Source organism: Xyrauchen texanus, chromosome 10 (genome assembly GCF_025860055.1).
Source record: "Xyrauchen texanus isolate HMW12.3.18 chromosome 10, RBS_HiC_50CHRs, whole genome shotgun sequence".
Lineage (NCBI taxonomy): Eukaryota > Metazoa > Chordata > Actinopteri > Cypriniformes > Catostomidae > Xyrauchen > Xyrauchen texanus.
This window is the reverse complement of record NC_068285.1, coordinates 14,844,446-14,870,405: the sequence shown is the minus strand read 5'-3', so window position 1 is coordinate 14,870,405 and position 25,960 is coordinate 14,844,446. Positions and strand designations below refer to the sequence as shown.

The 25,960-nt window shown below is 35.3% G+C and overlaps 1 protein-coding gene across 2 annotated transcripts in view; it reads right to left on the bottom strand.

Annotated features, from left to right (window-relative positions):
- Positions 1 to 25,960, bottom strand: part of tuft1b (tuftelin 1b) — a 35,055-nt gene that overhangs the window by 6,161 nt on the left and 2,934 nt on the right. The window contains exons 1-5 of one of the 2 annotated variants that reach the window (XM_052135132.1): positions 13,658 to 13,705; positions 5,194 to 5,280; positions 4,911 to 4,972; positions 4,759 to 4,827; positions 15 to 119 (exon numbers count right to left, since the gene is read on the bottom strand). In XM_052135132.1, coding sequence (XP_051991092.1) covers positions 15 to 119; positions 4,759 to 4,827; positions 4,911 to 4,943 — 207 coding nt within the window. In that variant the 5' untranslated portion in view covers positions 4,944 to 4,972; positions 5,194 to 5,280; positions 13,658 to 13,705. Of the gene's footprint in view, positions 1 to 14; positions 120 to 4,758; positions 4,828 to 4,910; positions 4,973 to 5,193; positions 5,281 to 13,657; positions 13,706 to 25,960 lie in introns of those variants that run through there. The other variant, XM_052135131.1, reaches the window with a different exon arrangement.

Genomic DNA, 25,960 nt, shown 5'->3' with positions numbered 1-25,960 from the left:
AAAATGTTTCTGACCTGCAGTCTCTCTTTCTCCTCCTGATGTTTTCTCTCCATCTCTTGCAAACGAGTGTACAGATGTTTCGTGACTTCATTCAGGGTCACACTGTTATCATCAACTTCCTGGTCATGAGAAAGCAAAAGAGAGGGGAAAATAAGTTACCCCTATTACCATTATTCTCAACTATTGCCAGCCTTTCAAATTAAGTACAATAAAAATGCAATGGAATAATCATTTAATATAATATCGTTCTTTAAAGAACTGTACAACACTGGTTCTCAGCTGGTTTTGTTTTAGACTGAACATTGGACATTAAGTGGCGACCCAACACAAAACCAAATGTAACCCCTATTTAAAAGTGTACTCAGTAATGTTTCCTCATTATAAAAGTTTTACTCCAAAGTCATATCTCCAAAGACTCCAGTCATATCAGTAACCTTATAAAAGGTGCTCTATTCTACATGGCGAGAGTCCACTCATGGGGGTGGCCATGTTGGAATTACATGACTAGCAGGGGCGGAGCCAGGAGATTTTCAAAGGGTGACCAGGGCTGGGGCAACGATCAGTCTGTGGTGGCGGGGGTGAGTGGATACAATGACACCCGGGACAGAGAGGTTTGGCGACCTTGGTGTGCACGCATGTTAAGTTTGTACATTTGTACAGAGATGATTTCACCTCTAAAGAACTGAATTGACTAAAGAACAAAAAGAACAAAATGACTAAAACAGCAATTGCGAGTGGGGACACCCCTGGCCACCCCCTAGCTCTGCCACTGATGACTAGATGAAAAACTATTTTCTTAATCTCAGTAATCACCCTTTTAATTCACTCATGGATTAAATTAATCATGGCTGTGAATAGTGAATTTCTACAATGGCATTGGTAAACGAAAACTATTGTGTTTCAATGATGCATCTATGCACCTAGGTGTTAGTGTAAGTCCAAGAAGACAAAGTCAAAAATGAGTGTTTTTGTTAATAGTTTTCACAGAGGAGGGAGAGTGGTATTTACTTAATTTTGTGTCTTCTTCCAAATATCAGATGAATCTGCACTAATATTAACAACAATAGATGTGGGAAGCGGTTTCTCCTCACTTTAAACATTGATAAGCCTATTTTCAGAGAATATGTCTTGGATAAGGTTTAAATATACAACATTTGTGAAAAGATATACAATTTTAACTAAACTTGCAAAATATAGGGAGGTTTATGCCTCTAACAAGAAAAAAAACCTATTTGGGGTGAGTAAGAAATTGAAGAGTGACAGGTTGTTTAATATACTACTGCTCTCAAGGGCATCCTGAGGGGATTATGGTCATGGGTCTGACTTCTCACAGTTCTCAGGTGAAAAGAGCTAATGCGTTTACACTCCCAAATCTCAACACATGTTACTTAACCTCTAAACTCTGGTGCATTGTTTGGCTGCCGTCTGCAATTTTTTACACCTAAATTTAAAAGCTTAGTTTACACACATTCAGTGGACTAATTGCAAGAAGATTGGTCTCATTTGACAGAAAACCCCTCCAAATTGAAAAAAATAAAAATAAATCATAAATAGTGTATATGTTTACAATCGTATTATGAACATAGTTAAAAAAAAAAACTATTTTATTTGTGTTGTCCTTACTTTGTAAGCATGTTATTCTGGTCCTGGTTGTTCTGTCTCCCAACAAAAAGTCTTAATTCATATCACTAGATGGCAGCAAGTAGCAACACGTATTTTTTCCTTTATCACCTTCCGTCACAATATACAGATCTGAAATGTAGATGGCGCTCTAACACAGCTGAGCACTCACACCATAGACATCCAGTCTATTTTGGATTGCAAGCATGTTCCTCAATGTTTAGTGGAATATTTCGGCATCTGAATGGACTAGAAGTTGTCATTGGTAAGCAGAGATCCTCATTGATATGTAACTTTTCATCATCAATAGTAAATAACATATTTTGCTGATGATTTGAAATTGTGCTCTGGACATGAATAACATTGGATTAATTAACCAAGCAAGCTCACATATAAGCTAATAGCTAATTTGTAAGAGTTTGTGGCTACTTGGGGCTTACAGAAGCAGTGGTCAGAGCAGACATGAGATGTTTGTCTTTGTTGTCTGAAAGAGATCCTATTTCACTTCACGATTCTTTTGATAATCATTGGAACTGTGATATTAGGACAACAAAATAAACTGTATAGCTTGTGCTCTCATTTGATATATTTAGGTGCTTTGTGAAAATGTTTTATATTCATCACCTCTAGGTGGCACTTATATGCGACGCAGAGGTTCAGAATTAAATTTGTTATATTATGACATAAATGCTAAAGTGATGGTATTCTTTGAAATGTTCCAGTTCTAAGCTTTCAAATAGTGTCACATAAAGTGACTTAAATATCCGGTGGCTTTTACAATTTAGTTGGAAACTTTTGGCACACTTTTGGCACACTTTTAGCCCTGCCCATGGACCCACATAGTTGAAAAGAGGTACATGACTAACAAAACAGAAACAAGTTCTTTTTTGCATGAACATTATTGTTTCCTAAATAAGAGGACTGAACTGCTACTTTATGTGTATAAATGTCTTTCCTCAAACAGACAGAAAAAATCCTACTTTTTGGGTTATCCGACTCAATTAATTGTTTGTAGTCTGAACTGCATAAGACACATGAAATCCAATGTTTACAAATATATATATATATATATATATATGATTGAAATCAGGTTTTTAAATTAGTTGTTTATGCAATGCATCACATTCTGAATGATCAGATCGGGTTTCAAGTAGCTTTTTTCATCATTTGGGACACACTGCTTATGTAACCTCATACAAATTGATCAATTGTTGTCTGGAGTAGAAATTGTCCAAATACACAATAATCACTCAATTGTTCCTCATATAGCAAAATATGTAATTTTCTACTATAATGTATAAATACTTTATAAATAATTGAATAACATACAGTATATGATATAATAAAGATATTTTTGGTATCACGCTGTCACATATTCCCTGTTGTCTTTTGTTTTTGTGCTTTTATGTTGAAGTTCTTGTTTAGTTCCTGTTTCCTGTTTGGTTTTTGTAGTCCTTTGTAGTTTCATTTTATGATTGGTTCTCCCTGATTGTTTCTTATTCCCTGATTGTTTCTTATTCCCTGATTGTTTCCCCAGGTGTTCCTTGATTTCCCTTGTGTATTTAAGCCCTTGTTCCCCCCAGTTTATTTGTCAGTTCTTGCATGTTTTGTTATGCTCTCTGCTAAGTTCCCTGTGTTTTCCTTTACTCTGTGTTTTCTTGTTTTTTTTAAATAAAGCTGCACTTAGATCCTCAATCTTTGCCTGCCTTGTCACAGAAAACAATCAGGGGAAAACCAATCATAAAATTAAACTACAAAGAACTACAAAACCTAACAGGAAACAGGAACTTTTAAACAAGAACTTCAACATAAAAGCACAAAAACAACAGACAACAGGGAATATGTGACACACGCTAATGAAACTTTCAGGAGAAATTGTGCTTAATTGTCAAAAATCTTAAGGATCCTAAAGTAGGCGTGATTTTCTTACTGCAAAATGCAATCTTTTATTTCTTTCTTTTGATTTTTGAGGTACAATATGACCTGGAAATGTTCTTGACAGGTTTTGTGAGATTACTATTACCAATGCTGGGTAGTAATGGATTACATGTAATCTGTATTACATAATCAGATTACAAAAATCAGGTACTTGTAATTGGATTAAATCATATTATAAAATACTCATAATCACACTATAGTTACTTTTACAGACTACATGATTACATATTATAAAGGCAACAGCAGTTAATTGTTGATAATTTATTGATCATCCTAATCAGTCTCTTTTGTTTCATTCTAAAATGGCACACCACTGATATACATTCGGTCTTTGAGGTTTTTTTCTGAAGAGAGGGGGAGGGAAGAATTGATACTCGCTACTAGCCAGCCTGGTGAAGATGGAGCGGTGTTCCTCAGCATTTAACTACTGGATCTATAGAGATCATTTCATTTTTAAGGAGACTTTGCAAAAATATAACTGTGCAATGTAAAATCTGCCTTCCAAAAGTGAATATCATGTCAACTGCAAAGGATTCTACAACAAATCTAAAGAAGCATGTGGATGTTTGCATGTTTTTTTCACTTACATTGCAAATCTAACCAAAAAAAAATAATTATTATTTGAATTATCACTCTGTGTGTAATATTACCATATGTCATAATGTCTTTGGAATGGTTTTGTCCATTAATCACATCTAAATACAGAAATACATACCATTTCATATTCAATTGGATTAGCACTGTAAAGTTACTTTTTGTTTCTTAAATTGCTTTTGGGCCGGATTCAAAAAATGTATGACTGCACTTCTGATGTAGTGAAATCTTTGAGAGGTTTTTGTGATGTTGATTCACAAATATATCTGGTCTGATCTCTGATCTCATGTGGATGGCGTTTGTAAAATGGCGAAATTGCATGACCACATTTGTGTTAACTTGCCCCGGGAGCCTGTCCATAATTTTAGAAACTCTAATAAGAAATGCCTGCTAAACTCATTTGAGTCACTGATGGAGGGCCTAGACCTCTATCTGCATCACAGGGGGAAACACGAAAATATGAATACATCCTTCATAAGTAATCCACCCATCACTGACTATTACTATTACCATTACTATTATTACTACTACTACTACTACTACTACTACTACTTCTATACAATTCACAATGCTAAAATTGTTAGTGCAAAAATATAAATGTAGTACCTTTTTGTTGAAATTATTGTTTTGTCTTGCTGCCATTTGTTCTCTCAGAGTCTTCAGACAGTATCTAACCTATAGACAAACAAATAAGAGTTACAAACACTCCCAATCACACATTTCTACATGGTTAATGAGCAGGCGGTGACATCACTGACCTCCTGTACCTGTGGCACCTCATCAGTCAACATCTTGACAGCTTTATATTCTTCTTTTACACCTAAAACACAGAGGAACACTGTTAGAATGTGTCTGGTGTGGCCTTGGGACGGTGTTTTTAGGTAATACAAAAGCTGGACCAACAAAGAAAACATCAACACATGGGTTAGTTGCATGTTTTCATCAACTGGTGAATGAGTTTTTGAAAGAGGCAGTTGAGTGGTAAAGGTGTTTAATTAGTTATTGATGGCTGTATGGATATCCTGGAGGGAATATACATACCTAAATAAACTTTTCTGAAGTCCCGATGATCAAATTCTGCTTGTATTTGTACCGAGTGACCTGCTTGCCAGCAATCTCTTTAAATTGCTAAAATAAAATAAAAAAAAGACCGATATGAGATCCAGGGTCTGGATTCACGAAACATTCTTAAGAAGAAATTTCTTCTTAACTACCATTTTGTTCTTCATTTCTAACTTAAGAAAAATGTTAAGAATATTTTGTATTGTGCAAAAAACTTCTTAAAGTTCTTGTCTTTTTTCTTAAGATTGTTCTTATTTTCCTTGCAGTAATTTCCTCAACAATCCAGCTCTTGTCTACTGAAGTTTTTGTTTCTTTTCTTTTCCTTCATGTCAAATTGATCAAGTTATCAAATGGTTAGCAGCAAGTAAATTCCCTATGACGGGTAGTACCATTAAACTAACACATCTCACGCACTTTACGTTAAAAGAAATGATCGCGAGGTGCTTGCTACTTGCTACCATTTATTGTTATGATTTCCCAGTGTTGAAGTATTGAATTTGTTATATTAGACAAGGCAAGACTTTGCGCAGACTGATCAAACAACGTCAAAGCCTTTTTTATTCTTAAGAAAAAAAAATTGAAAATATTTGAGATATTCTTAAGAATTTTTCAAGAATTGCTCTTAGGAACATCCTTAACTTCTTATAATGTATCCCAAGAACTTTCTTAATTTATTTCGTGAATCTGGCCCCAGGAACATAAGGTGTGACTGAGGAATAATTTGAGAAACTAACATTAGGGGAGGCAATTTTCTAATAGACATCTGAACAAACCTGCAGTTAGACAAAACACAAGCCCAATTTGCCTATTATTTAATTTCCTAAGTAAACATTTCCCATTATATGCCCGTGTAATGAACATAATGGCAGTATGTGTAAAACTTTGAGAGACAAAAAACATCTTTAAGTCTATAATGAAGTGCTATATCAATGAATGACAATAAAGCAATAACAAAAAGGATGGTCTAAAATGATTACTGTTATTATGATGTTATGTAATTGAGCAGTTAATGCTAAGGATTAAGGGTTTGTTAATAGGGCGCAACAGTGGTCCTGTCGGAACTTTGGTTCTGGAAGTGTTTTCCCATTTATCATTTGATATATATGGATGTCTAAAAATTGCTCAATGAAGAATTTTATGCCATGAATCAAACCAATTAGCTCCATTATGAATCACAACATTACAAACTTTGATTTGAGTCTTATATGAAAATCTGCAGCAACAAAAAAATAGGCAAGGAACTGTTATAGGCAATGAACCATTCATACTCCAATGAATATACAATTATCAACTTGAAGTATACTGAAGTATAAAAAACTATATATTTTAAGCTAATAAAATATTCAGAAATGTATAAGTAGTTTGAGACTTAATTGTATAATATGCATGGGAGTGGACAATTGCTGCTGAGCTTTTTTGCCAAATATTCTGTTTCCATGGTAACAGCCACTCCCCTGATTGGTGGATTTCTCTTTAGGATTATGGGTAGAGTAGTTCTTTACCAGTAGTTCAGTTATTAAACACAATTTTACTATAGAGGCATACTATATGTCATCGCTTAACATCCTGAGAGCTCATAGTAGGTCTGTCTTGAACTGTTTAAACACTATATGATTGTTAAAAAATGGTTTATCTTCTGAAACCCTATAGTTGTGCCCTAACAATTATACCTAATAATTATGCTGTTTAGTACACATCAGCTTGTTTCTAGACTACACAACAAGAGCCATTCTCTTCATCTGAGAAGTAATTACATCTAAACTAAAAGTTAACATGTCCTTGCAGGAGAACAGGCAGAACGTAGGGTTTATTTCTCTGGGATGTGACCACAGACAGCAGAAAGAGGGATAGTGAATAAAGGTGACATCATTCAAGCAGACTGCTGATTCACCGCACAGGAAAAACTATCCTAGATACCAGCGAAGGGTGGAGGAGGGAGGAGGCGGTGTAGGCCGCAATGTTTGCCTATACCAGATTAAGTATTTGCAAGCTTTATGTGTTTTATGCTGTAAATAAAAGGAGATTGTTTATGTTTTGTTGTCCAAGCGCTATGCTTAAGCAAGTGGGTCACTAATGTCTGGGTCACTGTTGTGTGTCAAATACCAGTGAGGTCTTTAACACAGCTCAACTCTCTAATAATACATTACTGCCCAGGTTTACCAAAGCCATACATTTCTCTTTGTATTATTTGTTGTGTATGTGCATAAATGTTTATAGCATTTAAAGGGACAAAAGGTTCGACCACGGTATAGAGAATGAATGTTTGATGCCTTCTCTGAATTTGCAGAAGCCAATTGGATTAGAAAAAGTTACAACAAATTATCTATGAATTATGAATGTTTAAAAAGTAACAGTATATTTTTTATTTCTTCATGCATGCATTGATGCATTTAAATGCCATAACAAAATTCCATCAATTTGAATTAAGCAGGCTAATCTAACAAAATTCAAATAATAAAAATAAATATTTTAAGTTACTTTAAGTTAACTATTTTATTTGCTTAAAATTACACAGTTCAATTTGGTGTCATTTTATTATGAAATGTAATCGTCAATAAAAAAAATTTTTGGATGGTATGCATAAATTGAGAAACAAATACCTCAAACAATTGTAGAATTCCTTTTGCAAATGCTTAAATATATCAAGTATTGCATGTTTATCTTTAACCATACAAAGCACAAAAATCTTTCATCTTTTCATATACAAAAGAAAATGCTTTCCGCTGGTTGTAACTGTAAATGTGTAGGTTCAAACTGTGTCCTTGAGCTTGTTTGACATTCTTTCAGCCGTGGAACACAAAAGGAAATGTTAGGCTTAATGACAGTCTCAGTCACCATTCAATTTTATTGTATGGAAAGATGCACTGAAAGTGAATAGGGACTGTCAAACATCTCCTTATATGTCAGAAATAAAGTCATAGTTTGGACCAACATGAGGTCATGTAAATGATAACAGAATTTAGATTTTTTTTGTGAATAGGTCTCTTTAATAGGGGAAAAAGTTTTTGATTTTGATTGTCAAACCAATTATTAATGGTAGGCCGCCTTGATTTGCAGCTTGCATCGCATTTAAATCAGTCTGTATTCATCTACTTTGTTACTCTGTACTTGTATGTGTGTAATAGGAGTCTCCTTCAAAGAGAAGAAAAATCATTAGCTCTGTGGCAGGTTTTGTGCTAACAGCCCCAGCCCCAACTTAAACACTGATACACACACACACACTGAAGAGTACAGCAGTTTACAAAAAGAACACTCCAAACTTGCCATTAAAAAACAGAGTCAGACAATTTGAGAGAAAACATGAAGAGGTGCATTCTATGATGAACATGTTTTCAATTACTGAGTTCAAAGTAGTTTTGGGAACACTTCGAATGCAGCCTTCGAATGCGACCTTCTTTTCCGGGAATTCGAAGGATGCATGAGGTGTCTCCTTCTTGGGCACTTATAACCCACAATTCTTTGCTTCAATGGAAATGTCTAAAAAAAAACATTATGCCAATTTGCCCACAATTATGATGTTCAAATGCAAGGAATGTAAATTCCCAAGTTAAACTACCTCAGTAGATGGGTGCAGAGTATACAATATGTATTATTGTATTAATATATAATTAAAATAAAGTATTAGACTATTAGTACACCTGTAGAATCTGTTTTCTTTTCATTAACATCTTTATAACTCTCCTAAAATGTACCTCATACATTCCCTTCTAAAGGGACTTTGTTCCCTTCTCACTCAAAGCGCTCGCGCTTGTTAAAGAGTGGCGTGCTGTCATAGCAACCATGTTACGTTCCGTTACCATTTGTTCCACAAAGGTCGTCTCGTTTAATCAAGGATTGTTTAAAGGATACCGCAGCCTTCAAAGGACGCATCCTACCTAGCACGCAGCCTTCGAAACGAGACACAGCCATACTTTTTGCGATAATACTCAACATGATTATTTTCCGTGGTCCTGACAGAGGATCGTACTTTAGGCTCAGAAGACTGCAGTTTGGGTCCAGCCAAACTCACATTTGCTTTCCACACTATTGGTTAGGTTTATTAGGTTTATTATTTATATTTGAAAAATCTTTGTCCATGTAGGCCGCCATGTTGTTGTCATGTGAGAAAAAAACATAAAACAAGATCCCATTAAACCCTTTATGATTGTGTGTGAAATGATTAATGCATAAAAATGTACGATGTTTGTAAAAATATATATATTTTTTTAAATTGTCTTGAAACATTTGTTTAAAGCGTTTTGAAATTAATAATTTGGCCTAAGTTGTGTACACTCATGTATTCAAGGCGCAAGGAAAGTATTTTAATAAATGTTAGTAATGGTAACACCACATGATATTACATCATTAAGTCAATTATTTTGTTTAATGCTATAAATGCATGTAACGTTACCATCTATGATTCCAACAAGGACACCAAGATGACCTTTCTACAAACTTGACGTGTGTTTTAAACTAGATTTTTAAAAGATTTGTATCACCTCAGACAACCTTATGTTTTGTCAGTTACACTAAAGTCATTAAAACTATGAATGATTTAAAAATGTTTTAGTAAATTCATTATTTTCATACTCTTTGGAAAATATGGAAGTATGAAAATGACTGACCACAAAATCTTTAACAAATCAGGACTATTTTCTATTTTAGCTTCTTCAGATTAGCCACACTTTAACTACATTACAGCTCTGCACACAAGGCATTCACTCAAACAACCTTTCGACTAGTCTTGTTCATGTATTCTCACCAGAGCCAAAAAGAAGACTGACAGAGTTGCTAACATAATTCGAAAGTTTTCACTTTGCCACACCCTGTGCAACTCGCAAATGTTACTTAATGTTCTCATGTTCAGCTCACACACACTTATCTCATTAACTCATACGTCTTTTATGCACCACTTTGCATTTACAGTCATCTATGACTAAGTTATTGCTGCTGCTGCTGCTTTTTAAAGTGCATAATAACTGTTTGCACTGTAATGGCTTGTTCTTAAAGACAACAGATTACTCTAAATGTGCACTGGCCCTAATATCTTCATACACGTCCATAGAAGGAATGTCCTTTAAGCCATTTTAAATAAGACATACCAGACTCAGATTAGCATATACAAGATGTTTTAGGCATTTGACCAGGCACTGTTGCAATGCTGAATTGCTTAACTTCTACCTGTAGATCTCTGAAAACTACTTTCAAGCAGGCTGTCTTTACTTCATCAAACCTACAAGCTTTATTCCACAACCTGCATGTACATTTGCCTTTTAATGGCATTAAATCAGGCCTGAGCTTTCTCACTTTCTGAGGATATGGAGAAGAGAGAACTGGGAGATACCTCTACAGATTTGCTTTGGTAAGCCAGTTACACCAAAAACAAGACCAAGAATGTTCCTACCATTGGACCAATTCCAGCTTGATATACCTGCTTGATATTTTAACAAATTAGTGGCAGTAGGGGGCAGTCAGCACACCGGATGCACAGGCAACACACCTCGTCAAACCAACGAGTCGAGTAGGCAGCACAGCCTTCCACAGATGCACTTTTCACTCTCTAGACATGTTTTTCAAAGTTTCAAACTGTTTAACTTGACACTAAGGTATGCACCGATGCCACTTTTTCTCATCATTATTGACTTTAAGTGTCCTCTAAGTGTTCCCAAGTGCACTACCTAAGGAATTTGCTAGATGCTTTATTTAGTGTACACCTTTGCTCAAGCGTATATGGCACATCTGTTCGAGACATTTAACAGATGGTAGTTTAGGCTGTTTTTGACCAAAACAGATGGATGGTAATAAACGTTTCCCATGAAGATAAACATTAACAGGGTGAAAATATTCAAGTGTTGCAGGAGTGGCACAAAATAATTAAAGCTCAGTTCAGCACACATATTTCATAATAGCTGTCAAATCACTCAGCAAACATGCACAGACGTATATACATATACCCTTCAGGTGTGTTGGAATAAGTTCACTGAGGGTGCTGGGTACACATCCATACAGTTACATTTTTACTCATCTCACCTGATTTTATAAAACCCAGTACTAAGCTACAGTAATCATGAAGAGCAATGCAGTCAATATCGTTATGTAAGTACTTAACATCACCTTATTCTGCTATGTAAACTCTTCTCATGCAAAACCTGTTCAGGCTTTGTTAAATCAGAATGTTTATATAATATGTTCCTTACAGTAATGTTACGCAACTTAATTGTTGATAATGAACCATTTGTTTTCTGTTGATGTGGATCCAATAACATCAAAATCTGATTAAGTAAGTGCATTTTCAAACGATTTGTATATTTTGCCTGCAGACATCAACCGATGCATGCACCTGACACGTTTACCACAGGTTTTGTGTTGTACAATTTGTTTTTGATAAATTGCATATTTTCAACATATCAAACGTCTTTTAAATGTAATACAAAATGAAATCAAAATGTTACTTTATCTCCCATAATATTAACAATTTCTTAAATGACTCATTCATTTGACAGATGTTCTATAAATAGCAAATATGAAATATTTAATCACATTTAAATCCCCTAAACTATTCAATCAAATATTACCAGCCAAACTTAACTAGAGTAGTATTGAAAGCCATACATGTGCAAACAAATGCATGCAAAAAAGAATATATATATATATATATATATATATATATATATATATATATATATATATATATATATATATAGTCAGAGAGAGAGAGAGAGAGAGAGAGAGAGAGAATATTCTACGATTTTCTAATGTTTTGGCAAAAACCTGCCAAACTTCCACATGTATGATATGCTGATTAGCGTGAGATGGATAATGCTTGCTTGTGCATTTTGATTGAAATATAATTACAAACAGAAATCTTATTCTGAATAGCTACCTGTTATACTTTATCAAATCAGTTGCCATTTTAATTAGAAAATATTTGTCCGTGGTGGTTCAACTGCAGGTGATGCGATTAAAGGGCATGCTACAAAACATAAAAAAATTTATTACTTAGGACCTAATTTTTCTTTTTATCTAGGGAAAAATTACCTAATCTTGCCCAGAGACATTATATGCATCAATATAATATGACCTCATAAAACTGAATGAGTCAGAAATCTATAAGTACTCAAATAATACGGCTAAGAATGGGATGAATTTCATATTCAAATCAGGGATCGTAGACTGTCAACCTTTTATTTCTTTTTTTGTTGTGGAAGATATGTAAAGATATTGGTGCTCTGGACAACAACCAGTAGAAATTCCTAGAAGCTAAATAATTTTTTGGTATTCATTTTAAAATTCACTTGCATCCCATCCAGATTTAGGGACGTTCTAAGATTTTTACGCTACTATTATTGTATATTGATAAAATTGCGTCGTCAAACATAGTAAAATACAGTGATTTTGAAATGGTTGCTTTGGAAATGTTTAATTGGACAACTCCTATTCAATCAGCCAAGATTGAACAAAACAGTTTACATGGATATGGCCTTTAGAGATACATATATTCTTATATATATATTCTTAACAGGCACTACAGAAAGATTAAGCATTGAGTCAGCATGTTATATGTACGCAGAGGAAATGAGCAAACGTAGATGGCATCTGATCTGACATGTATTTACAGCGCTTCAAAATCATTACCACAACTCAACCAAACAAGATGGTAATGTTACAGTCGCCTACTTGATAGTTCACCCTAAAACCTATACAATTAAAGTGAATGGTGACTGAGGCTACTGTAACATTCTGCCAAACATCTCCATTTCTGTTCCACAGAAGAAAGAAAGTCATATGGGTTTGTAACAAACAACATGAGGGTGAGTTAAATCATGACAGAATTGTCATTTGCTGGGGTGAATTAACTTAAAATCACAATAGCGGAGTTCTTTTTAACACAGTCATTGAAGACAGCCTAAAAACAAAAGCATAGCTTGAATGCGCCATAAGCCACTTTGGATAAAAGTGTCCACTAAATGTAAACAAAACTTTCACTTGAAAACAGTGCTGATGGCAACACCATACACATGGATAAGAATGCAATTACATGGGAACAATTTGATTTCACTGTCCTATAGATCTTCCTATTTGACAGTTAACACTTACATACTGGTTAGGAAAGAACGCAGAGAATCCACAAACAATTTGTCACATTCTCAAAGCAAAATTGACATTCCTTGATGGATGTTAAACACTAAATATTGAAGACTTAGTGTAGAAATGGTCTGCACTGATAACAATACATTTGGTCAGCCACTAAGAATGAAACCCGGTGGCCAGAGAATACAACATTTAAAAGTGATAACACTACAATATTCATGTTCACTCATTAGAGGTAGACAAGTGATATCAGAATCATGGAATTGAATAACAATGTAATAAATCATAAAGTTCATGTCAATTCTTTGTAATATCCATAGATTTAGCATATATGGCTATAAAACACATAGAGACGCAATGCATTCCATCTTACCTCATTCAAGACAAATGCAGACTGTCTGCCGTGCATGTGTTTGTTCTTGTGACTCAGTTTATGAGAAGGCTAGAGATGAAGGCAAGGCAGGGGCGAGGTCTACTGGCAGCCCAGCCCTCAATCCTAAAACATCCTCAGTTGTCACTCTACAGCTCTCCCTAGAGGCCTCATTCCAATAAACCTGGTAGATTTGTTTAGGGATAGACTTTCATTCTCTTCATTTGTTGGCTTAGCTGACGAAATGTTGAAAAAAAAATATAATTCCAAATTTGTTTTTTAAAAGACAATAACTCCAGACAACTCCAGAGTTGTTAAAGTTATCTGTGATCTAGGACCTTTATGCAGCTTTTATCCACACATTTCCTGACCACAGAGTGGATATTGATATTTCTGATCACCAATTGACTGTTTTCTGGTTCCATAGAAGCATGCATGAAGAAGATAGCAGAAACGAGCGATCTAGACATAGAACAACAATCATTGTAAGTGTTAGTTGAAGTATAAATGAGTTCAGGCTCAACTTGTGCAGCTGGTGTCAAAACAACTCGAAGTAGTTAATGATATCAATGTAACTGACCTCGGGTCATTGCCTCAGCCGATGCGACTGAATGAAAACACTGAAGACCGGAAAATGAAAACAGGCTTCCGTTATGAATGATGGAACACTTCCAAAGTCTATCCCTCACAGCACAATTTTCATTCCCTTCAAGAACCAAATAAGCTGTTGCTATAGATATGCTCTATATGGTCTATAGAGCCGTTTAGTGTACACAATTAGCATTTTCGAGCCATAGGTTCCCTCAGGAATTTCCTATAGGTGTCATAATGACAGTGTTAGGTTTATGAGTAAAATAAGTCCAGTGGGTGAAATAGCTTGAAAGACATTTATATTTTGTTCAGTCATACCTCAAATGTTATGTTTGAAGCTACTTTGTTTTTTAAAAAACACATGTTGCTGCCACGATGCTAATTAAGGACTACAACTACCATCATCATGGGTGCGGTGCACTTTTTGAAATGGTCGACTGTTGTAGTCCTTATTTAGCAACTGGTTCGCAACATGCATTTTTAAAAGAAACAGCGGCTTCAAAATCCACAATTTACTTGTGACTGTGTGTAATTAATGTTCTTGAACAATACATGAAAGTCTCTTCAAGTAAGAGACTTTCATGTAAGCACATAACCGGTAATCGGAAGGTTGCTGGTTCGATCTCCACAGCCACACCATTGTGTCACCGCTATACAGAAACAGACCAAACTATTCTCTGAAAAATACCAAAATATTGGTATTAAATGAATTATATATTTTTATAATAAATTTTGTCTTACTTTGTCCACCATCTTGGATGTATTTTCTGGAGGATGTTTCAATACATATTGCGTTCTCTGCAAGGATACATGCAAAGCTGTCTTAGAATTTGACCAAAAGAAGGTGTTTTAGAAGGCAGCATTATGGCTACTGTACTTTTTTAAATAGCCTTTGAGCCATTGAGCACCAAATGCCTTAAAAATGCTGCCTACATTTTGTAGCCAAGTTATTGCTGATCTGTGACTGGATCTGAGACAAGTATTAAACATTAAATCAGTGTTGAGTGTGGGATTACCTTTAATATAAAATGACTACCTTAGCATTGGATTGCACGTAAAGGGTCTTGATTATACACAAGTGCACACAAAAGGTGTTACTGTGTGAGCGATAGTCTAGTACAGACATTTGGTACATTGTCTGTATTCATACGCAGCACACCAAAACACTGCATTCATCAAAAGCTCATTTGCATATACTGCAGTGGCTTTAAATAAGTCAAGTTACATAATGGTGATGTGTTGTTGATTGAAGAGTCTTTTCAGTAATCTGACAGTTAACATGCATCAAGAGAGCCATGAATGCAAAACAAACAAATGTTATGAGTGGGAGTAACTGAGAGACTTTGCATGTCATGTAGACATTTATTGAGGGCCTCTTATCATGCAATTCAACTTTAGAATGCTGCATTAGTACAACTGGGGGATGAAATTTGTTTGGAACAATTTGGTTATTGAAAAGAAAACAATTAAGAAATACCTGGAGTAAATTGCCTGTAAAAAGTGCTTACCAAATGAGCAGATGTTCACCTTTTAATTGAAATAATGTGATAAATTAAAACTGATACTATTTATATTTCTAAAACTTGTGAGTGGGGGGTGGGGGACCAAATGTAATAAATTAAGAATCAACCATTTTGCATTTTCAACCACATTGCATACTTGTCCAAGATAAGTCTACTTATTTTAACTAATCATAACAATACATTTCAAATATATATACACTCACCTAAAGGATTATTAGGAACACCATACTAATACTGTGTTTGACCCCCTTTCATCTTCAGAACTGCCTTAATTCTACGTGACATTGATTCAACAAGGTGCTGAAAGCATTCTTTAGAAATGTTGGCCCATATTGATAGGATAGCATCTTGCAGTTGATGGAGATTTGTGGGATGCACATCCAGGGCACGAAGCTCCCGTTCCACCACATCCCAAAGATGCTCTATTGGGTTGAGATCTGGTGAATGTGGGGGCCATTTTAGTACAGTGAACTCATTTTCATGTTCAAGAAACCAATTTGAAATGATTCGAGCTTTGTGACATGGTGCATTATCCTGCTGGAAGTAGCCATCAGAGGATGGGTACATGGTGGCCATAAAGGGATGGACATGGTCAGAAACAATGCTCAGGTAGGCCGTGGCATTTAAACGATGCCCAATTGGCACTAAGGGGCCTAAAGTGTGCCAAGAAAACATCCCCCACACCATTACACCACCACCACCAGCCTGCACAGTGGTAACAAGGCATGATGGATCCATGTTCTCATTCTGTTTACGCCAAATTCTGACTCTACCATCTGAATGTCTCAACAGAAATCGAGACTCATCAGACCAGACAACATTTTTCCAGTCTTCAACTGTCCAATTTTGGTGAGCTCTTGCAAATTGTAGCCTCTTTTTCCTATTTGTAGTGGAGATGAGTGGTACCCGGTGGGGTCTTCTGCTGTTGTAGCCCATCCGCCTCAAAGTTGTGCATGTTGTGGCTTCACAAATGCTTTGCTACATACCTCGGTTGTAACAAGTGGTTATTTCAGGCAAAGTTGCTCTTCTATCAGCTTGAATCAGTCGGCCCATTCTCCTCTGACCTCTAGCATCAACAAGGCATTTTCGCCCACAGGACTGCTGCATACTGGATGTTTTTCCCTTTTCACACCATTCTTTGTAAACCCTAGAAATGGTTGTGCGTGAAAATCCCAGTAACTGAGCAGATTGTGAAATACTCAGACCGGCCCGTCTGGCACCAACAACCATGCCACGCTCAAAATTGCTTAAATCACCTTTCTTTCCCATTCTGACATTCAGTTTGGAGTTCAGGAGATTGTCTTGACCAGGACCACACCCCTAAATGCATTGAAGCAACTGCCATGTGATTGGTTGATTAGATAATTGCATTAATGAGAAATTGAACAGGTGTTCCTAATAATCCTTTAGGTGAGTGTATATATATATATATATATATATATATGTGAGTCAGAGCTCCACACCCTCAGGCCTTCAGAATTTCTTCGGAATCCCTCAACAGCGCAAATGAAATGGCAACTAAAGTCCGATTATCAGATTCATCAGCCAATCAGATTGATTTATTTGTTCTTGGTGAGCGTGATCTTTAGGATATGTCCCGGTCGAGGCCTTCTAGCTGGCCTTGAGTGACGCAATCACGTTTTAAGTGATGTAAGTAATTCAAGAGCGAAAAGAGTAAGATCAAGTTGTCTGACGTCTGTCTGTCAACACTGCTGTTATTGCCTTAGAGAAGGAGATCCTTATGGATTTAAAAACACAAGATGTTCTGCATGACCGTGTGAATGCTTAATTTATTAAACAGGAAAGGAGGACTGATTTTCACTTTGGTAAGTGCTTTTTGCATTGTTATAGCAACAACAGGAGTAATCTGATGAGTTTTCGGATCAAAAAGTAGTGCTGCGTTTCCAACTCGGAAAGTTGAATTTTCCAACTTTCTACTAGGATAAGTGCAATGAAATGCATCTTTAAAGGGTTAGTTCACCTAAAAATGAAAATGATCCCATAATTTAATCACTCTCAAGCCATCCTAGGTGTATATGACTTTCTTCTTTCAGCCAAACACAATCAGAGTTATACAAAAAAATATCTATAAAAAATATAAGAGTCGGCTCTTCCAAGCTTTATAATGGGAGTGAATGGTACCTTAAAAATGGTAGTTTTGGAATGGTAGCCCAAAAAAGCACATCCATCCATCAAAAAAGTAATCCATACGGCGTTTATGAGAGAGTTGAGTTCCGGCGTATGACGTAGGCATAGCGTAAGCTCCGGTGAGAAGTGACGAATGCAGAAGCGCAGAGAGTAGAGTGAAACAAAAAAAAAGGCCTATCATGAATTAGAAGTCAACAATGTGTATTTGTAAAGAAAAATGTTGGAGGATTTCAATATAAGAGAAGAGGAGATTGAGTTTTTTGCCTAGCCCTATTTGTCTGAACCAGAGTACACTGAGCAGGAACTACAGGAGATGGAGGAGGCTGCATCCGCGGCACAAACAAAAGAATCTGGTAGATGGAGAATATGGGAGACGTGGTGCTGCTCATGCAGGAAATGCGAGGTAATGCCAACAGAGGCTGAGAGTGTTTGCTGCCATGAATGGACGATTGGAATGACTGGATAGATGCACGAACGCACCATTTTAAGACTAATACAAATCTACATTATAGCTAAAACAACTCACTTCTCGTCACCATTTTCCTTTGCTGTAAACAATGCGCGCTTCCACGTTCGTCACTTCTCACCGGCGCTTACTCTACGCCTACGTCATACGCCGGATCTCGACTCTCTTGTGGATGCGCGGACGGCCATTACCGGAATCCAGTGATTATAGTTTATAAAGTTATAAATATGGATATTGAAATGCTTCAGAAGGCCTTTATTAACTTTCAAAATCTAAGGTACCATTCACTCCCATTACAAAGCTTGGAAGAGTCAGGATATTTCTTAATATAACTCAGATTGTGTTTGGCTGAAAGAAGAAAGTCATATACACCTAGGATGGCTTGAGGGTGAGTTAATTATGGGATCATTTTCATTTTTGGATGAACTAACCCTTTAAGTCAGAACTACAACAGAACTAGAACTCCACTCCAATTTTGCCGAGATGCAGGCGCATGATGCCACACAAACATGTGGACACTCAGGGAGATCTACAAAGTAGTGATAATCATTCACTTTATTATATAATATCAATAAATTAGTTCATTTCCACATTACATGATATTAAAGCTTGTTTAACAAATGCCTGCAGAAACAGGTGTATAAAGCATTATTATCTCTTTTGATAATCGTACACCTGAAGCACAAATGCTAATGCTGCAGCATTGTTTATCAGTTGGGTTGCTATGAGACATCTTTAATGAGAGTCAAACCACTGCTAATCTAACAGGAGCGTTGCAGTTCCGAATAACGGGGAATGGAATGCATTTATGGTCGGAAATATCAAGTAAGAATTTCCCTCATCCAACTTGAATGGAACGCAGCATAAACGTGTACCCTCACGAAACTAAATTTATTGCAAGCAACATTTATATAGAAAATATTATTAGATTGATTTTTCCAGGTATTATAGACCTCCTTGGTAGATTAATATGACAAATTATGATTTTTAAATGTCTGTTCGGGAGATGCTGCAGTTAAAATTAGGTTGCTTGAGCATTAAGTGTCATTTCAAGTTCTGGCTTTCGTGCGTGGATGTGTTTTTAAATATTAATTGGTATTACTAATTAGCTGCGACATAATGCCCAAAGGCATAGGGTGTCTTATTCATTGTGAAACTGTGTTTTCTTAATGACATGATTCACAATTAATTCCTACACTTTAAATGCATGGTCCGCCACTGATTCACAGTACATGCAACATTCCTGTTCAGTGTTTTTCTCTTGAAGGCAATTACAGATAGCAATTGAAGTGATCTGACCTGTCTAATAGCCGATAAAAAGCCACAGTGCAGCATTCCACAATATCTCAAAACTCCACTGAAAATTAATTAACCTAGCAAGACACGGTTGTGTAACTTGTGTTTGTTGGGTAGTGGAAGATGATGGATGTGAGATGTCAAGATAAAATCTACAGTGGTTGGTAAGCATGACGCAAAATAAACTGATACATTGAGGCCTCAAATTTATGTAGATTTGCATTATTATAAACAAACACAAGGCAAGGGCCATGGCCAGAATGGCATACTCACTGCTCACTAATTGACACTGTAAAAAGTGGCAACCTGCAATTGTTACCTTATAGATCTATTTATATATATGCATGCTTAAAATAAGGGATTTTTACCTTTAGGAGGGATTATGTGGCATTTTTGTTTTCTAAATATATCATAACACCAGTTCACAGTGTTTTATTTAAATGCTAAATACTTTGATTAAATAAATTAATTGAAATACATTTTCAAGCAAGACGTCAAGTGCAAGAGTGCGAAAATATCAGTACTCTTGAAACAGTGTAGATTAAAGTCAGATTAAAGAGCTGGAACGCACAGTTGTATAATACATAATATATGTTAGATAGACCAATAAAAGATCACTTTTGGTGTCTTTTTTCCTTGTGACCTGATCAATATCTAACCTTGCAAAGATGTTTAAAAAGTCTTTAAATGATGCTGAAAGTGCTCATAAATATAAGGACAATCACAGGGACGTCACTGAATATTACCTATTCTTGCCCAATGTTCTTGGAGGATATTTTAAGTGACTAAGAATCTTAACATTTTATCAAATAGTGTCGCAGCAACAGCAGTTGAGGTTTAACTGATCTATACATGTTTATCACGTCAATGTCTAAAGATCTTTAGTCCCAAAAGAAAACTTTATTATACTCAAAGATTCCTTGTATGGGTGAGGACACACTGGACCTATTGACACTTGAACACTCTAATCTACTTAATGAAATGTCATCATTTATGAGTCACCAACACAGAATGCAGGTCAATAACAATAAATGTTATTAGTCTAGATTATGTATATTTTGTTTATTTTTGCATTTTCACAGTACTTTGTCTCGATTCATCAATGGCACTATTTGCTTGCTTTTTGTAAATACAGTCATTGAAAATAACATGAATGCAGTCAATAAGGAAGTTAGTGTTAATATTCAGAATTATTAATAGTGTTGTCTTGGTGACCTAAAAAGCTTAAAGTGTTAACATGTCAGGCCCCCTCGCCACCATTTTTATTTGTTTATTTCAAACAACCTTCTGATGTTTGTGTGTTTGTTTCACACAAATTAAGTTGATCTATCAATGTTCAATAAAAACAATATATTTCTTGAATCTTGTTACACTTCGTGACTAGAAAAAGCGTATTTTCATTAAGGTGTGCCTTCAGCCCCATTGTAACCTGCAAATCACATCAGGAGTGGCCAAAATAGTTTTAATAACACGTAATCCAATACAGCTCTTCCACGGAAAAGGTCAGATTTTGGTTCAGAAGAAATTATTTTTCAAAACAGAAGATGCTTTCAGGGTAGACTGGCATTGTTTAGTTAAGAAACCATTGCGTGCCATATCTCAATGCTGCAGGTTGTCATGTAGCTGCCCTGTTTGGCCTATTGTGCGCCATGACAATGAATCTGAACGTGTCTCTTGTTCAAGGTGTGTTTGTCACTGTATTACCCACTATAACAACAAACACTGACATTACATGGCAGGTAAGCAAGAGCATTACATCAGATAGGAATGAGGAAAAGTGAACGATGTAAACAGAGATGGAGCATTGAGGTGCCAGTTTACTAGTGAATTCTCAGCTTGGTTGCAATCTTTGGTATTTGGCCCTCCCTGGTTTTACATTTTACAATTATATTTATTATTTTAGCAGAAGCTTTTAGGCAAACCAAATTACAAATGAAGAACATAAGCAATTTGTCTTAAAAAAAAATCAACAATACCTTGAGTATCGCACTGCCAAGTTTTAAGAGCATTTTCTGTGACACTAACGGATGCTTCAATTGCATACTTTGTAAGCGCACAGATTCTGGACTGACTGGTTTACGGTAATTCATTGGAAAATATTTCTGGTGCATTGTAAGAAATATGCAAAAAAACATATTTGTTTATATGACTGTACTCATGGGAAAATATACAGTTAAAGCATGCAGGCAAACAGAGCATAACAATCACATGAGCGAAAAAACATTATGCACATCTAATGCAGAGCCAATTTTTGAACTTATGCAAATATCATTTGATTAGAATGGCAGCTGAATATATATATATATATATATATATACACATATATATATATATATATTTCAAATAAAAAAAGCACCTAAGCAATACAGTATTCTGTGTACTAAAAGTTACACAAATACAAAACAATGCACACTGGATCTGGGAAATTGACAAAATATGTATGTGAAGTTTTCCTTTTATGTGGTTTGAAATTCACATTTTAGGTATGAATATGTGTAATTTATGTTGAAGAACAAACTATGAAAGTCTCTACAAATAATGTTAATTTTATTTTTGGAGGCTTACAAATTGACCTGAACATTTCTATTACTGAACGTTTTAAGGATAGGTTACCCTCTAGTGGCCACAACTTTTCGCCACCAATAAAAACATATATTTAACAAAATTAAGGTTAAAAAACATGTTCATATACACTATAAAAAAAAAACACGATTTTATTTAACAAAATATTCTAAAATCAATGCAGGCTAGGTCATTTTCTGTCACAACGTGACAAATTGCTGTGGAAAAAAAAAGAAAGAAATGAGAATAATCACATTGCATTATGGGAAAATTGTGTTTCATTTGAAGTCACCATTACAGGGTTAGAGTTCCCTTGTCTTATTTAATTAAAATTGGTGCAAGTGTGTTTAAGAACACAAACTGTTGTACTGTGATGTATGAAGAAAATGAATAATTACAGCGATTAACATCATTTCAGACCATGATATAATGTCTACACTGTATGATGTATGTGAAAGTAAAGGAGTGGTGTCAAATTAAATGAGCAATTAGTCCAAAGCTAATACAGAATCTATGATATGATGGTTGTAATATCTCATGATCTTATATAAAAAAATTATCATTGGGATTCTACAACACAGCTTTACTAAACTACAGTCATTTCTTGGTCTTGTTTACTGTGAAATCACAGTATAAGATTATGTTTTAATTGTAATGCATTGTTGTAATATTACTGTAAAATATACTGTGAAAGTCATGCAACTAGTTGCTAGGAATTTACTGTAAACACACAAAAAAAGGTCTGTAAATTTTACCGGAAAATACCGGCAGCTATTGTTGCCAGAAATGTACCATAAAAAACAAAGTGCCCATATTTCAGCCATTACAGGAAATGTTCTGTTGTTAAATATAATATACATTTAAAATACTATTTATAATTGGGTAAAATCATCCTTTAAAAAACAAACTTGTAGAATATTTTACTGTAAAGTTGCATGTATTGTCTTGTTAAAAAGTTGTAATTTTACTGTAAATTTAAATTAACTTTTTTTATTTATTTTTCCATTAAAATTATGGATATTTTTTACAGTAGCCTATATATAAAATGCATAATACATTTTTGTTTTTTCTTTTGTGTTAATATCATACTTATTAGGCTACATAAAAATCACATTTGTTTTACAAAAATTTACATTAGTTGTCTTTTTAAATTTCTTCTCTTTGAGTTTTATTATTTATTTTAATTTTAGGGTCCCATTAACCAAATGCATTTTTATTTTTACTGTAGTAATTTTACATCCTTTTACCGTTAAATATATGGACATATTTTACAAAGTAATATTTAATAAAAGCTTGCAAACCAGATATTAATTTATTACAAGTTTGGCTTAAACCCTGATAAAAAAAATAAATAAAACAAAGAGAAACAGGCCTAATGTTAATGGGTACACAAAGTGTGATAATCCTGAATGTTAGACTCAATCACCTTTCACTTTCTTTGTGACAGAAAAACCTCACAGGTCTACTGTATGTTCACATTTCTACATTATAAATAAGCGTGGAAATAATATTTTAATTCCTGTTATGAAACTATCTGAATCAAAGCGAAAGCTACTCGTTGGCTTCAGCTTGTTTTTCGAGACACCCCTCGCTGCAGCCTGTAGCTGGATGGTCCAATACGTACTGGATAGTTAATTTTACAACATTTTAAATCACATGATTTTAAACCTATCTTTAAACCAGAAGTATATTTTTTATTTCAGTGTCTGCAGGACATGTACGTGCATTAAAAACAAAACAAAAAAACAACAACTGATTTTAAGTTTAATATACAAACTGATCACAGCAGTCAGATCAAGCGCTTGTCACTAAAGTGACCATTTATATTTATAAATAGTTGTCCTTTGGGCTATATTGATTGCCGTCACTGATGAAGCAGTCTGCTGAGTATTAACCTTCAAAGTCTTTGGTCGAGTAAAAGGCACGAAGGATTCCTTTCCTTCCATCTCCAACATAGCCTGGCGGGAAGTCTTTAAATAAGTCCCCACAACAAAGCACAACAAAGTCAATGTACAGTCAAAACTACAATAATACATATATAAAGAGAAAAACAAAACAGCCAGGGGGGGGAAGGCTAAACATCATGTAAATATATTGAAGGACTCACATATAGAAACAGTTTTAATTTAACAAAGCGTAACAGCGTCCAGTACGTATTGGACCATCCAGCTTGTGTTTTTCTGCATGTTGGTTTCTATTTTCTGTTTGCCAGACGAGGGCAGCACAGTGCACCAAATATTAAAACTAATTGTAGTTACAATTCCCAAATCCTTTAATGCAGTAGTGTAGTGATACACCGTATGCCCGTCTATCTTTCTTGGGATTTTGGGTATGCCGATACGCATGGCCGCCAGAACAATGAGTAGGGCCTAGGCTTACTAACGCGATGCCGCTGTACCGTTGAGTAAAATGTTTTGTTTGTTTGTTTTTTAGAGTACAGTGATTCTCTCTAAACACTCAAGGTGCGGAAGGAAACGGGAGCGCAACTGATGTCAATGGCAAGGCAGTTTAACCAGCGCCGAGTCCGACTAAACCGATCCACCAATCAGAACGTTCATTTCAGACGCAACTGGATATTTACTAACCAATCATATTTCCCGTTTCAGTAAAGGGCGGGACATTTCCAGCGTGGAGTAATCATAATTTGAGCTGTAAATTTATTTCCCTGCTAAACGTGTGTGTGTGTGTGTGTGTGTGTATGTGTATATATATATCTCAGTAAATTATTATTCACTATTTAATGCCGTTGCCCAATTAATAAGTAATCATAAAATCCATAAAAAGGTGCATTAAAAGTACTTAATTTTTCTAATCTGAGATTACATTATACAGATTGTGTATACTATGTCACTAGGCTACTCAGAATTTGAAAACAGCACATGATGAATCATTTGTAATTCACTTCAGATAAAATCAAATAAACATATGAGGTTCATTAAAGATCAAGACTTCTGGAGGATGAACTTCAATTTCAGTGAGCACCACAAACTAAAATGTAGATGTCAATGATCTGTCAATATCAATTTAACATTCATAAATAGTGTTTATAACATAAGCTGTTCTATAGCTCCTTGCTTTTTTATTCTGAAGAACCCGATGATATAAACATGGATATTGACATACTGTATACTGTCAGTGTAACGATGTGCTGGCACTGGAAATGATGAAGATGATGACGTGAAGATGAAGAATCCAAGTGCAGTTTATTAAGTCCAAAACCCCTGATTATACATGAACTAAACTAAATACAAACATAAACAATGAACATAAACTTGACTTAAACTAGACTTAGCAAACAAGGTACATTAACAATACTTGACAAGAGACAATGGCAAACATGAGGGCTTAAATACACTGACATTGGGTAAAACAATAACAAGAAAACCAATAAACAGACAGAACTATAAACAAGGTAACAAGACTAAATATAGCTGCAAGCAGCGATGATGGGCCCAAGCACCATGGGTCCATTTCTACTCTGTGGCTTTCGGAAAACTGAGTGATGGTGGTGTAGTGGTCTAAAGCACTAAACTGTTAAGCAGAAGGTTGTCGGTTCGATCCCCACAGCCATTGTGTCCTTGAGCAAGACACTTAACTCCAGGTTGCTCCGGGGGGATTGTCCCTGTAATAAGTGCACTGTAAGTCGCTTTGGATAAAAGCGTCTGCCAAATGCATAAATGTAAATGTAAAACAAAGCATGATGGACACAGCAACAACTCA